General features: G+C 47.6%; 1 protein-coding gene across 1 annotated transcript; it reads right to left on the bottom strand.

Annotated features, from left to right (window-relative positions):
- Positions 1-5175: 5175 nt before the first annotated feature.
- PRR9 (proline rich 9) lies at positions 5176-6839 on the bottom strand. The gene is made up of 2 exons (XM_012438299.2): positions 6804-6839; positions 5176-6332 (listed from the first exon to the last, which is right to left on the bottom strand). Exon 2 carries the CDS (start codon positions 6310-6312, stop codon positions 5962-5964), a length of 351 nt encoding a protein of 116 aa, XP_012293722.2. The 5' UTR covers positions 6313-6332; positions 6804-6839; the 3' UTR covers positions 5176-5961.
- Between the last annotated feature and the right edge of the window lie 5915 nt (positions 6840-12754).

Below are 12754 nucleotides of genomic sequence, written 5' to 3'. Positions count from 1 at the left end.
GCATAAAACTATTCACTGGAACCAGAAAGAAAAAATTTGAACTTTTTTCTGTATATATTTTATCTTTTAAAATTATCTGTATTTTGTGTTTTTTTAACTTACATGATGTTAGAATGACAGTACATAGCTGTTGCTTCTAAATAATATGTATGTATTATATGATGAACCCCAACACAACTTTCAACTCTTCATTAAAATATGCATTCAGAAAAGTACACATATTATAAATGTCCAGCTCAATGAATTTTCACAAGCTAAACACAACCAGGCAAGCAGCCTCCACATAAAAAAATAGAATGTTACCAGCAACACAGAAGCCTTCCTTCTTCTCCCTTCCAATGACCACGCTATTACACCCAACACACATACAACCACGGTCTTACTGTCCACAACAGAGATTTGTTTGGCCAGCTTTTGCACTGTACATAAATGATATAAATGGAGCCATACAGCGTGTTTTATGTTGAACCCTAAGAACAGTTTTCAACCTCAATAAATGGCAATTTCCTATGGTTCATCCTAATGCTTTTTTACGTGTCTTTTTGTTTGCCCACTTACTTTGTGTTTGTGAGATTCATCCATATTTCTGTGTGTAGCTGTAGATCATTTGTACACATCGCTGTATGGAATTCCATTGTGTGAATATACCATTTATTTATTCATTGATGGGTATTTGTATTCTTTCTGATACTTGGATTTTATGAGTAACACTAGAATGAATTTTTTTTTTTTTTTTAAAAGAAATAAGCCTTATTTCTTTGTTTTGCTAATAGAGCTGGATGAGTTGGTTGCCTTTTGGTGATTACTCAAAGAGGCCAAATCCCATATTCTCGTCCTCCAACTCTTCCTTGGCTTCAACCTTGGCGGGAGCTGCAGCAGGAGCAGCAGTGGTGGCAGTGGCCCCAGAGGCAGTAGCCACAAAGGCAGATGGATCAGCCAAGAAGGCCTTGACCTTTTCAGCAAGTAGGAAGGTGTGATCGGTCTCCACAGCCAAAGCCAGGACTTGCTTGTACCAACTGATGGTAGAATGAGGTACTGATGCAACAGCTGAGTAACCGATCTGCAGGCAGACACTGAAGTGTGTAACTCTGTCTTGCACATATAGCCTTCCTCTGACTCTGTTAGATGCTGCGTCTCTGTACTCTCGCTCCTGCCGGGTGTGTGCGGCCCTCTCCAACTCAGCCAGACTGGTGTGATTAGCAGACGGCCAAGTGCCTCTATGACCAGCAGGTGGTGCTGTTGGGAAGAGAAATGGGGTCCCCAGCGGCTTCTAAGGACGGAAGACTGGTTAGGAGTCTGGCTGGGGAAGCCGGTGATGCGGGCGGTTGAGATGTGAAGGCCCTGCAGGCTGGCCACCTCTTTTCTTTCAGCCATTTTCAGATGTGAGACAGGTGTCCGTGGGAGAGAAGAAGGAGCAGGAGTGGACAAGTTCAGATCTGCTGTCTACGGCGTTATGAACAGGAGCAGGAATGGGTGGGATATCCCCCACGATACCACTTCTGGTCAAAACCTGCCAATTCATGCTTAAACAGGCCTAGGCTGGGAACCTGCTTGTTGATCTAGTATTTGACCATCCCTACCAGCCCCTGTTGCCCCCACTTCTGCTTATGGAGAATGTGGCTATGGAGGGGCCAGGCAGTGGGAACTAGGCTTTTTGGGTTTACAGTTTTCCAGAAAAATCCCTTGGGCTATAAATTACTCCAGAATGGAAGGCCTCATCTGCTTTCCCTCTGTGCTCCCCAACCCAGAACCAAGCATCATGTCTCATACACTCAGGTACTCAGCTAGGGCAACCAACCATCCCAGTTTGTTGGGGACTGAGGGAATTCCCAGGATTCAGAACTTCCAGTGCTAAAGGGACAGTTCCAGGCAAACCAAGATGAGTTGGTTACCCTATCAATAAAAGACGCCTTCCTGGTGGCCCAGAGGCCAGCACTCCCCTTTGTCCTTGTTTGGGGCATGCTGGTGGCTGACCATGAGGGTGTCTCAGATCTCAGCATGACAAGTGCTGTGAAGTCAGGCAAGAACACAGCCAAGCCCCAGGAGCTGCCATCTGGGCTCTCATGCTGACAGGAGACGTGTCATTCACACGCAGGCAGCTTGCAGTGCAGACCCCTGAAGCCACTGCAATGCAGAGTCCAAGCTGCAGTACTTAGGAACTAGGCTGAACTGTGGAGGGCTTCCTGAAGGTCAGGTTGAAACTCCTGGTTTGGCTGAGACAAACGGGAGAGAGCCCTGGGTGGGAGAGGTAAGTGCAGGCAGAAAGGAATCTGCGATGGGTTGGATGGAAGAACAGGTGGATTACTTTGGTACAAAATAGAAAGCATGTCTGGATGGTAAAGAAATGAGATGTCTTCTACGGGACACACTAAACCCAGCTGGGAAGAACCAGATTAGAAAGCACAGAGGAATTACTGTAGGGTACTGCTCAGGGCCGAGCAGTCATCGGTCCAAAAACATTAAGAAAACCCCAAATCTGGGGGAGCCTCTTCCCATCACTTACCTGTCTTCCTCCTTTCCTTTAGTTTCAACCCGTGGTCACACATTCTGCTGGTCCCCAGAAGTTTGGGCCCCCCGAAGAGCCTCCCAGGAGTGTTCTGAAAGCCAAGGAAACTTACTGTGTGCTGACCTTGCAGTCACGTCTTCTGAATCTCCCTTCGTGGGATGCTTCCTGCCCCTGGGTCCCATTTCCACACACAAGTTAGAATTAGAGGAGTCTCAGCATTTGACGGGTTGGGAGGAGCTGGTTGTCACCCACTGGCTTGCAGACCTCCAGTTCACGGGACACAACACCTCCAAAGGCAGCTGCTGTCGCCATCCAGTAGATTTTATTATAAGAAAGTTATTAAACTGAGCCCAGTTTCATGATTTCTGCCCATGGGTCCTAACTCTGTTGTTTGGCACTTCACAAAAATCTCACACCTCCCTCATGAAAGCACTTAAGATATTTGGGTTCAGCTGCCCAACTCCCTTGGATGTTTCTTTTGTACACTAAATATTTTTCAACACTTCCTGATGTGAGAGTTGTTCAGGCCACTGCTCTGCTTGCCCGCCTGCGGGCGCCATTGCAGCTTTCCACAGCCTGGCTTGGAATAGTGGTTTCCCCGTAAATATCTTGAACGACTGAGTGAATCCACAGCTCCTCCTGTGAATTCCTGTCAGTTTGCATTTTATCCTCCTGGCATGCAGAGCCCAGAGACCCACTGCTGTCACATGTTAAGTTAACTGTTAACTAGAACCTCTAACGTCTGGGACTCTCCTTGGTAAGACCCCTCCCCACTTTCTGAAAGGCTCAGCACAGAAGCAGCAGCTGGGGAAGTCTGAATGGTGTGTCCTAGCTGTCCCTGTGGCCTCTGTGGCTGTGGCCCTGGTCTGCGTGTTTAGAGCCCAGGCCGCAGCAGCAGTGGCCCAGGCACAGGCTGGGGCAGACCTCTGTGAGCACAAGGAGGTGTGGAGGTTCCTATGACAGAGTTCGATGAAGGCCTGCTGGCTGCTTGGCGTCTGCTTACCTGTCTGCAATCTGCAGGCTTGTCCCCTTCCCATCTGTAGAGGCCTCCCCTGTAATCAGCAGTTTTCTCCTTTCTCTGATAAGTCTGGACCCTCCCTGTTCATTAGTCCTGTGCTTCCTCTTAATGCCTGGGTGTCTCATCTTGGACTCCAATCTGTGCACGCCTTTGATGCTGGAGAACAAAGATGTTTCCTGGGCTTGAGCCAAGCTGGAGAAGTATCTGTGAGCAGAAGCTTCACTGATAGGAAGGCCTCTCTGGCGCATCTCGGCAGGATGGAGCTCTGGGAGCTGCCGGCCCTGGAGAAGAGCTGGTTTATTCCAAGGTTGGAAAATGGATGAGAAAACCGATTTCAAGTAGGCATGGAGGCAAGAGAATGGTGATTCAGGCATCTGGAGATGTTCAGGGACTCGAGACATTCAGGAGATTTTTCAGAAAGGCGCCTTCGGTGCATGTGGCCTGCAGAAGAGACAACTTATAACTCTGCATAGGGATACTGACTGCCTGGTTCACCACTGTCTCTCCAGCACTTGGCATGGTACTTGACACTTGGTAGGTGATCAGGGAGCATGTTTTAGGTGGATAAATGAATGAATGAGAAGACAGTTTCTGGAAATCACTTCTGTATGACACAGCACTTTCATTACAAAAGTAAGAGCTCCATTCTGGAACCAGAGCGACTTGGGTTAGTGTCCTGATTTCACCTCACTGGCTTTATGACAAATTGTAAGCAAATGGGCAGCATGGGAACTCCCCAAGGCTGCTGTCAGAATCCCTATAGAGACTATGCACGGAGTTCAGGACCTGGTCCATGTCGCCCACAGACTCAGTGACTCTTAGTTCAGCCAAACAACTGAGACATAGAGCTCCACATGCCCTACAGGGAGGGGCTGTCCTGGCCCTCCGCCTCCTCCTCAAGAGGATTAGGAGGGAGGGGGACCAGCAGAATGGGTAAGAAGCCCCATTTCCCCCAGGAAGCTGGTCCTTGGCGTAGCTTCCTTTGGGCTCAGGTCGGACCTCAGGGCTCTGCCAAGGTAGCGGCCTGTGGCTATTTTACATCAGTCCAGTGCCCTCTCAACCCATTCACAGACCCCAGTGGCCACTGCCCGTGTTTCCTCCATGGGTGGTGGGCAGCAGGGTGCAGGCCGGTTACCTGGGACCCAGGCCCTCCTGCAACCTGGCCAGATGGCAGGGCAGACAGTTTTGGTCCTTGAGTCTGCGTTCATCTCAGAGGCATGCTTCGCTCTCTCCTTCGACACAGATGCTATGTTTGTAGGTGTCATGAATTGATTTGGGATCCCTCTTCCACAGATCCCCCCTCCTTTCCATTTCAGCCCTTTCCTTTGGAAAGCAAGGATCAGGGAGGAAAGATGCAGCAGTAGAAAGAACCTGGACCTGAGGTTTGGAGTGTAGGCAGGTCCTAGCCCCTTGCTGGATTTTCTCATGTGTGAAGTACACGAGTGGGTGAACCTGGGATACGTTGTGTATAGGGGGTAGTCTCGGTGACCTTCAGGAGACCTCTTCCAGCATTGCGGCTCAATGCACCTGTGAGGTCTGTATTTTATTCGGTTTCGGATTACTCCCCTCCCCCACCAAAGGAGGAGACAGTTGTCACAAGGACAGTAGGGGGTTGGTGGTGGAGAAAAGAGAGCACACGTCAAGTCAGATATCAGCCTTAGGATCAGCTTTATTATGCATTTTACCTTCACCAAAGAGAAGAAGGCAAGGAAGCTGGAGAACAGACCAGCCTGCATCACACAGACACAAAGCACATCTCTAAAGAGTGTACGTAGTGAGAACTAAGGGCCCACATTAGACCAGCTGTGAAGCATAGAGATTGACAAGGGCACCAAACATCCGTCTCTTTTTTCTCGTTGTTTGGATTCAATCATTTACATACTTTTGATTCATTTTAGAAAAGCACAATCAGCATTTCAGTGTTCAACAATTCGCTGTTCTTTTTAATGTGCAGAGACAAAATCACCCAATTTTTGATTTTTGAAACACGGCAAGCCTCTTTGTCTCAACACCTGTGGTGATGGTGGTAAGTGGAAAGTCCATCAGAATTCAGTTTGTTTTGAGGCTCATAGGAGGGCTTGACACTCTGAAAGATAAATGAAGGCATCCTTGGCTGTTACACACCCAGGGCTGGGTGAAGTTTTACCCCAAGGAGGCTGTGCTAGGCTTCTGTGGTCTTCCCTGATAACCACACCATTCCTACATTTGAGACCTTCCATCAGACTGCTGAGAACAATACTGATTCACAGAGGATGATGAAATACAAAAAGAACTGTCTTCAGAGACACAGACCAAGTCCTGGAATGCTAAGGAAGCCAGGAGGCAAGAAGGTACATTGCACACAGAGGTACCCACAGAAGAAGATCACCGGAGCATGGGCTGGGGTCAGGGTTTCATCGGCTGGCCTTCTTCTTGACCCCAGATGACATATGAGCAGCTACTTTCCCTTGCCAGAGGGAGAGCACTCCTCCTGGGCTTTCTGCGGGCAAGCCTCCACACATGTTGTCTGGAATAGCTCCTGGTGTGGCTCTACACACTGAGGTGGATGTTGATCTTGGCATGGGGGTAGGCATGGATCTTGGCCTTGCTGTGGGCATTTTCCCTGACTTAATTCCTGGCACTGAGGAAGACATACGTCCTGGGCCTGCACCGGACACTTGTCCTGGCAGGGGTGCTGGCATGCGGGGAGGCACACGTCCTCAGCCTTTGCCTGGCACTGCTCCTGGGTCTTTTGGAGGCACGGAGGGGGCACACATGGCTGCTTGGACTGCTGCTCACTGAAGGACATCCTAGGGCGATTTGAAGATCCTGGAAAAAGCACAAGATTTGAAATGATCTGCATTAAAAATATCAGCATGGGACCTGGGGAATGAAGGGTTGAGACAGAGGAATGAGGAGTGGATGGGAAACTAATGGAGTGGAAGTAACAACTGATTTCTTGGCTGCTTTTTATCTCTTTCTCTTTTCTATCCTGGCTGCAACTCCCTGTGACATCTGTCTCCATTCTCATTGCCTCTGTCTAGACAACCATAGCTCCAAACCCCAGGCCTACCATGGGTGTTTTTCCTTCTCTTCTAGTCTATGAAACCTTTTGAAAATCAGGTGCGAGAGACTAGATAGACAAATTCTAGTCTGGATAGAATATACAGGATAGTTTGTGAGGCAAAGAAATGGCAAACCACTTAAAAAATCAGTAGAAGGTACGGTTCAGCAGAGGAACAGAACAGTGGCCTCTTAAAGACAGAGGAGCAGGGAGAGAGGCACAGATGCCCCACTTACCTGATCTTCAACGAGACTCAACAAAGTCCGTGGACTGTGCAGCCCAGCAAGGTGGTACTTTTATATGGTGCTTGGTCCAGCCTCCTGCGGGACTGACTGGCCACGTGGTCTGTGGTACTAAGTGTGGAGTCACCATAACAAGCTTCCTTTGAAATTGCCTATGGTTTGAGTCACTGCTTGGGATGCCTGTTAATCAGACTGCATTTTGGCCTGTGGGTCCTCACCAGACCTCAGCAGGGAGGGGCTCCCCTCAGATCTCTCTCATCAGAGGCAGCAGGAAAAGAATGTTCATAAAATGTTATCTCAGTCTGTTAAACCAGGATTCCTTGTCGGCTCAGACTGGTTCAGGATGTGGTGAGAGATAAGATCCACCTAGCTCATCTCATCTTCACCAATGGGAAGACTTTATGCCTAAGGCCTTGGGCCTCTCTGGGTCAAGGATTCGCACGGCCTGTTGCAGACACTTCATCAAGCCTAGAAAGTCACCCTTCAGATGCAAGGAAGACGGCAAGAAAAAAAAAGGCCCTTGGCCTGCTGAAGAGAGTGATTTTCCCGCACGGTGGTCTTGAGGGAAATTGCATGATTTTCCTGCATGGTGTCCTTGAGGGGTTCATTTGTTACTCTTGGGTTGTGAAGTGGGGTGAAGGGGAAGAGAGAGGAAGGAGAAGGCAGGCAATCTTCATCTTCTCAACCTTGATTTATGACACCCTTCTGAAAGTGGGCTTACACACAGAGTTTTCACAGTGACCAGGAGAACAGGCTGGAGCAAAGTTAGCCTGTCTCTTTGCCTTCTGGAAAATGTTTTCTTAGGACTCAGGTCTATAAAAGCCAGGGGATGAAAGGAAAAGTTTCAAAGCAAACACACCCAGTTTTCTCTACCTCTTAGTTTGGGCTGTTATTTCTTTACCTGGTATGTTCTCCCTGTGCCTGTGGAAATCCTAAGCATTCTTCAAAGCTTCACGCATGCCTACCACCCTCTGAGAGCCTTTCCTGATTCTAAACCAGAAAAGAGTCTGCCTCTTTCTGAATTCCCATGGTATCTATTGTTTGTATTATTCACATGACATTTACTATTGACATTAGGACTCTCCAGGTGTTCATACATAGATCTTATTTTTTCCTGGGTTATAGGTTCCTGGAGGATGGGTACTATGCCATTGGTGAAGTAAGTGGAAGATATTGAAAGATAAATGATTATTGAAGGAGTAAATGTATTAATGAGGGAATGAAGAGGGTGGATGTGGGAGAGCCGGGAGTAGAGGAAAATCTCATTTAATTGAAAATGGGAAAAGATTTATTTAGAAAGAAGCCCTCAGTCCCACAAAGTGGTGGTTCTGTGTTTGTTTGCTGAAGTTGACCAAATTCAAGGGTCTTTAAGTATGATGATGTTCCTTTCCCCTTAATTTGAAGTTATGTTTAATCTCTGAATTTGAAGGAGTAGGTTTAAGTCATCTCTTAAGAAAAATGTTTGACTAAAATCTGAAATGCCTTCAAATGTTTATCTAGGTTTTGGATGCTTGATACCTGAAAAGTTTTTAAAAGGTAAGCTAGAAAGACCGCAAGGCATTTTTGGCTTTTGAGACTGGTTCTCAGAGGTGAATGTGACATCACCGTGAGCCCCATTGGTATCCTGGCAGGAGAGAGAGGACTGGGTGTGGAAGGACTTGGAACACCCAGCTGTATCTGTGAAGAGACAAAGTCATTTGGGGCAGCTGGGAACTGGGTGAGTAGGTGTAGGGTGGGGAGAATCATCTTTTTTTCCTCCTCTTTTTTCATCTCTTCCATTCAGTTCTCCCCCTCCTTGTGTTTTTCATCTTTTCTTAGAATGCTGTTGAAGAGATAAAGCAACTCTCCTGTGTCCTAGAAAACAAGGAATTCTCCATCACTGAGTTCAATAATTTGTGTTTTCAGTCACTCGTGGCCCCTATGTGATGTCAAGACCTTTCCCTTCCACAGTGACTCACAGTCTCATGGAGAATATGGCCAGAGGTAAGCCCCTATGCTCCAGAAGAAGGCCCCTTTTTTGGTTTTGGGTGGAAGGCCATGGAGGGTTCCTGGGGAGGGGATGTCTCTGCTTTGTCTTACTGGACAGTAGGAATTACCCAGGCAAGGAGGGTGGACAAGGTGGTCTCCAGGTAGGAATCCTTGTTAGGAGGCTGTTGAAGTAGAGGATACAGGTGAGTTGAAAGGAGAGGTAGTGGCCGACTTAGGAAAGGGGTGAGCGAGAAATGGGGGGAAGAGACCTTCTTAGCTGGGATTTCTGGAAGTTTCTTGTGATAGGATGCGTGAAATGACCTGCTCATGTCATATACTTGTCTTTGACTTTGGTTAAGCCCAAGGACAAGGAGATTAAATAGAGATGTTCAGAACAATGGAGTGACTAGATCATGATCTCATGGAGGGGAGGTGAGCCCGGTGAGGTAGAGCCTGGAGTTTGACTCCTGTCACTGGATGCCCTGCCTGCCATTGAGTTGATTCATGACAGTGGAATGATCTTGAAACTGACCCAAAAGTCCTTCTGTGGTAGGCAGAATAATGGCTTCCCAAATATGTTCGCCACCTAATCGCTAGAACTTGTGAACATGTTAGGTTACTTGGCAAGAGAGATTTAAGGTAGTGAATAAAATCAAAGTTGCTAATCAGATGACTTTAAAATATGGAGATTATCCTTGATTATCCAGGTGGGGCCAACATCAGCACAAGGCTCTTAAAAGGAAGAAGAGTCAGTGTCAGGGCGATGTGATTTGAGAAAGACTGAACTGGCCACTGCTGATTTTGAATACAGAAGGAGTCCACAAGCCAGAAATGAGGTGACCTCTAGAGTCTGGAAAAAGATTCTCCGATAGGATCACCGAAAGAGGTACAGCCTTGCGGGCACTCTGATTTTAGTCTGGTGAGACTTGTGTCAGCCTTCTGAGCTCCGGAACTGTCATGGGATTCACTTTTGTTGTTTTAAGCCACTAAATTTGTGGTAACTTATTACACAAGCAGTAGAAACCTAATAAACTTCCCAATGCTGGAAGCTCTTGGGAGCTCTTGAAAAGGGAAGCCTCAGATGAAGAATAAAATTGCATTTACCATTCCCTCATTTAAATATATTTCTACTTGTCATGTAAGCACCCTGAATCAAAGGCTGGCTTTTGATAAAAGAGACACTGAGGCTGGGTGCGGTGGCTCATACCTTTCATCCCAGCACTTTGGGAGGCTGAGGCGGGTGGATCACTTGAGGTCAGGTGTTTGAGACCAGCCTGGCCAAGATGGTGAAAATCCATCTCTACTAAAAATACAAAATGATGAGCATGGTGGCACACACCTGTAATCCCAGCTAGTAAGGCCGAGGCAGGAGAATCGCTTGAACCCAGGAAGCGGAGGTTGCAGTGAGCCGAGATCGTGCCATTGCACTCCAGCCTGGGCAAAAAGAGCGAAACTTCATCTCACACACACACACACACACACACACACACACAGAGACAACAAAAAACAAAAGAGCCATTGAGATACATGGAGAAAGAACTCAGGATCCCATTCACCTGGGGTTGACTATCTATCACATAGAGTATGTGCAGTAATGGATAAGTGATTTTACCTCTCATTATCTCAATTTCCTCTTGTTGAGAAGGGAAAACACTATTTCACAGATTTCTTGTGAGGAATAAATTAGAGAATGTATGCTCCAAAACTTAGGGCCATCAAGCTACTTATGAATATTAGTGCAATCTGAATCAGTTCACGACTCACCTCCTCCATGAAGCCTTCCTTGATTCCCCTGGTTCTCCTTGTTCTGTGCCCTTTGCTCTGTCCCTCCAATACTTGGTCTTTGACTTGAACTTTTCTGCTTACTGTGATGCGTATACAATGTAATGCACAGATGCTTAGGATACCTGGCTCTGTCTGTGACAAGTTGTGAAACCTCAGGCAAGTCTCTGGTCCTCTCTGGCCTCAGTTTCATCATGTTTAAAATAGGAAAGTTAGACTTTCAGTCAGGTCCATCCAAGCTCTGACATTCTGTGGCACTGTAAATGTGATCATGAATGATTGGACTGTGTAACTATGTAACTTTGTAGCATGTGGATACATATGTGTGGGCACTTTTTCCTTGGTCAGGTTGTAATATACCCACAGGAAGACCCAGTGTTCTGTCTTCTGCATGTGGCAGTGGCCCACCCAGTGGCTGATTGACCTTAGGTGACCTGTCTTTTCCAGGTATGGAGTGGGAGTATTTGGGGGTCTGAGTCCTCAAAAATCAATCTTGGTGGCCCAGTAGCCCGGGTTGTAGATTAGAAAGCTGTGGAAAAATTGTCCCACATCAAATCTTAAGATAAGGTGACTAAGTTGTTTCTGTGATCATCCCCGGCCCTCCAGCAAGATTGGAGTTAATCTGATTTAATGACATCTGAGATTTAAGATTTTAGACTTCTGGAGCTGTCATTACTGGGAGCCAGGGCATAATTAGACAGGATCAGCAGAAGTGTCTCAGGTATGTGCAAGACAGTTTTTTTCCCCTCCCATTGCCATCAAATAACTATCTCTTCTGTTCAGATCTTGAAAGTCCTCAGACTCCTCTGATCCATTCATCTGCATATTACAGGGCAACGTCTCTGATAGAGCTGAATGGTGCAGGATGTGGTTTCCTGCAGAGCAGGTGCCCCTGGGCAGTGAATTTCTAGGGGGAGGACCACCACCCCTGTCCCTTCCTCTCTTCTGGTGTCACCCACACAGGGGGTCTGAATCAGAGATGTGAATTCAGGAAAGAGCTGTAAATCACAAGCCCTCAGGGTCAGATGGACTTGAGAGGCCGCCTGATTCTACCTCCTTGTTTTAGCCCCAGCACGTGCTTTAAACAGAAGACACAGAACTATTTATTGACTGCTTTTTTTTAGATGAGGAAATTGAGGCACAAAAGTGTCAAGGCCCTTGTTCTAGGTTACATGGTCAGCTCATGTCTGGTCTGGGCAATGGTTCACATAAAAAACATTTAGCAGACCGGTGTACTGGGGACTCCTTAGAAGCTTTGGGAAGACGACAAAGACGCAGACCAGCCGGTGGCTGTCGACAGTTTGGGGTGATAGGAAACACATGTACATGCCGTCATCTAGAGGGAGCTCAGGGACTCCAGGTCAAAGACCGCGGACACAGACGGTGGGGAGGGAGGGTGTTCCCCAGTGTTCACATTTGTTGTAGGTCTTCAACTTTTTCCCTTTTGAGTGAGTTCTGGTGCACCTTGGCCTAAATCAGGATTAGAAATCCTGGATGCGTTCTACAACCAACACCCTGTGACTTCGGCTGTTCCCATCTCTGGACCTCAGCTTCCTCATGTAGACACTTGGATGTATTAAATGCCACATTCAGCTCTGATATTCAGCAACTGCTGGCTCCTACTGTGGGCCCAGCCTGGGAATGGGGTGGTGGGGTGGCCTCTCACCCGACTTGCCTTCAAAGATATTTGTCATCCTTTTGTGGAACTCCCTGTTTCTCCCTCCAATGCGCTGCTTCACGTAGCAGATAGCAGGAAGCTTTTGCTGCAGTAGGTGACGGGTTGTGACTCCAAGTGTGTACATAGGTACTTCAGTACCGTTGGCATCTTGGCTTCCTATGTTCAGTTTCCCACCCTAGGGGCTTGACATAAGTTATGTCACTTCATCGCCCCACCCTCACCCCTTGGTGAGACTTTTCTTCTCATTCCTCAGGTGAAGACCTCCAGCCCCCTTCTCCCACTGAGGCGAAGCATCTTGCCCAGCTTCACAGCTGGCTGGCGCAGCGCTTGCTTAAAGCCCAAGTCTGTGGATGCCAAGCACTTTCCCTTTCCTTGCCGCTGCGTGAGGTGAGGGACCTTCATGGAGGCAGGCTGCATCTTCCTGACAAGGCAGCAGGAGGGCTGGCAGGATCTACATCTTGTGGCCGAAGGGGAAAGTGGCCAAGGACAGGACTTAGACCAGGGCCAGAAATGCCTT

The sequence above is a fragment of the Aotus nancymaae genome, unplaced genomic scaffold, assembly GCF_030222135.1.
Source record: "Aotus nancymaae isolate 86718 unplaced genomic scaffold, 86718_ANA_hifiasm-v0.15.2.pri h1tg000108l, whole genome shotgun sequence".
In the NCBI taxonomy this organism is placed as follows: domain Eukaryota; kingdom Metazoa; phylum Chordata; class Mammalia; order Primates; family Aotidae; genus Aotus; species Aotus nancymaae.
This window is presented reverse-complemented; position numbering and strand designations above follow the sequence as displayed.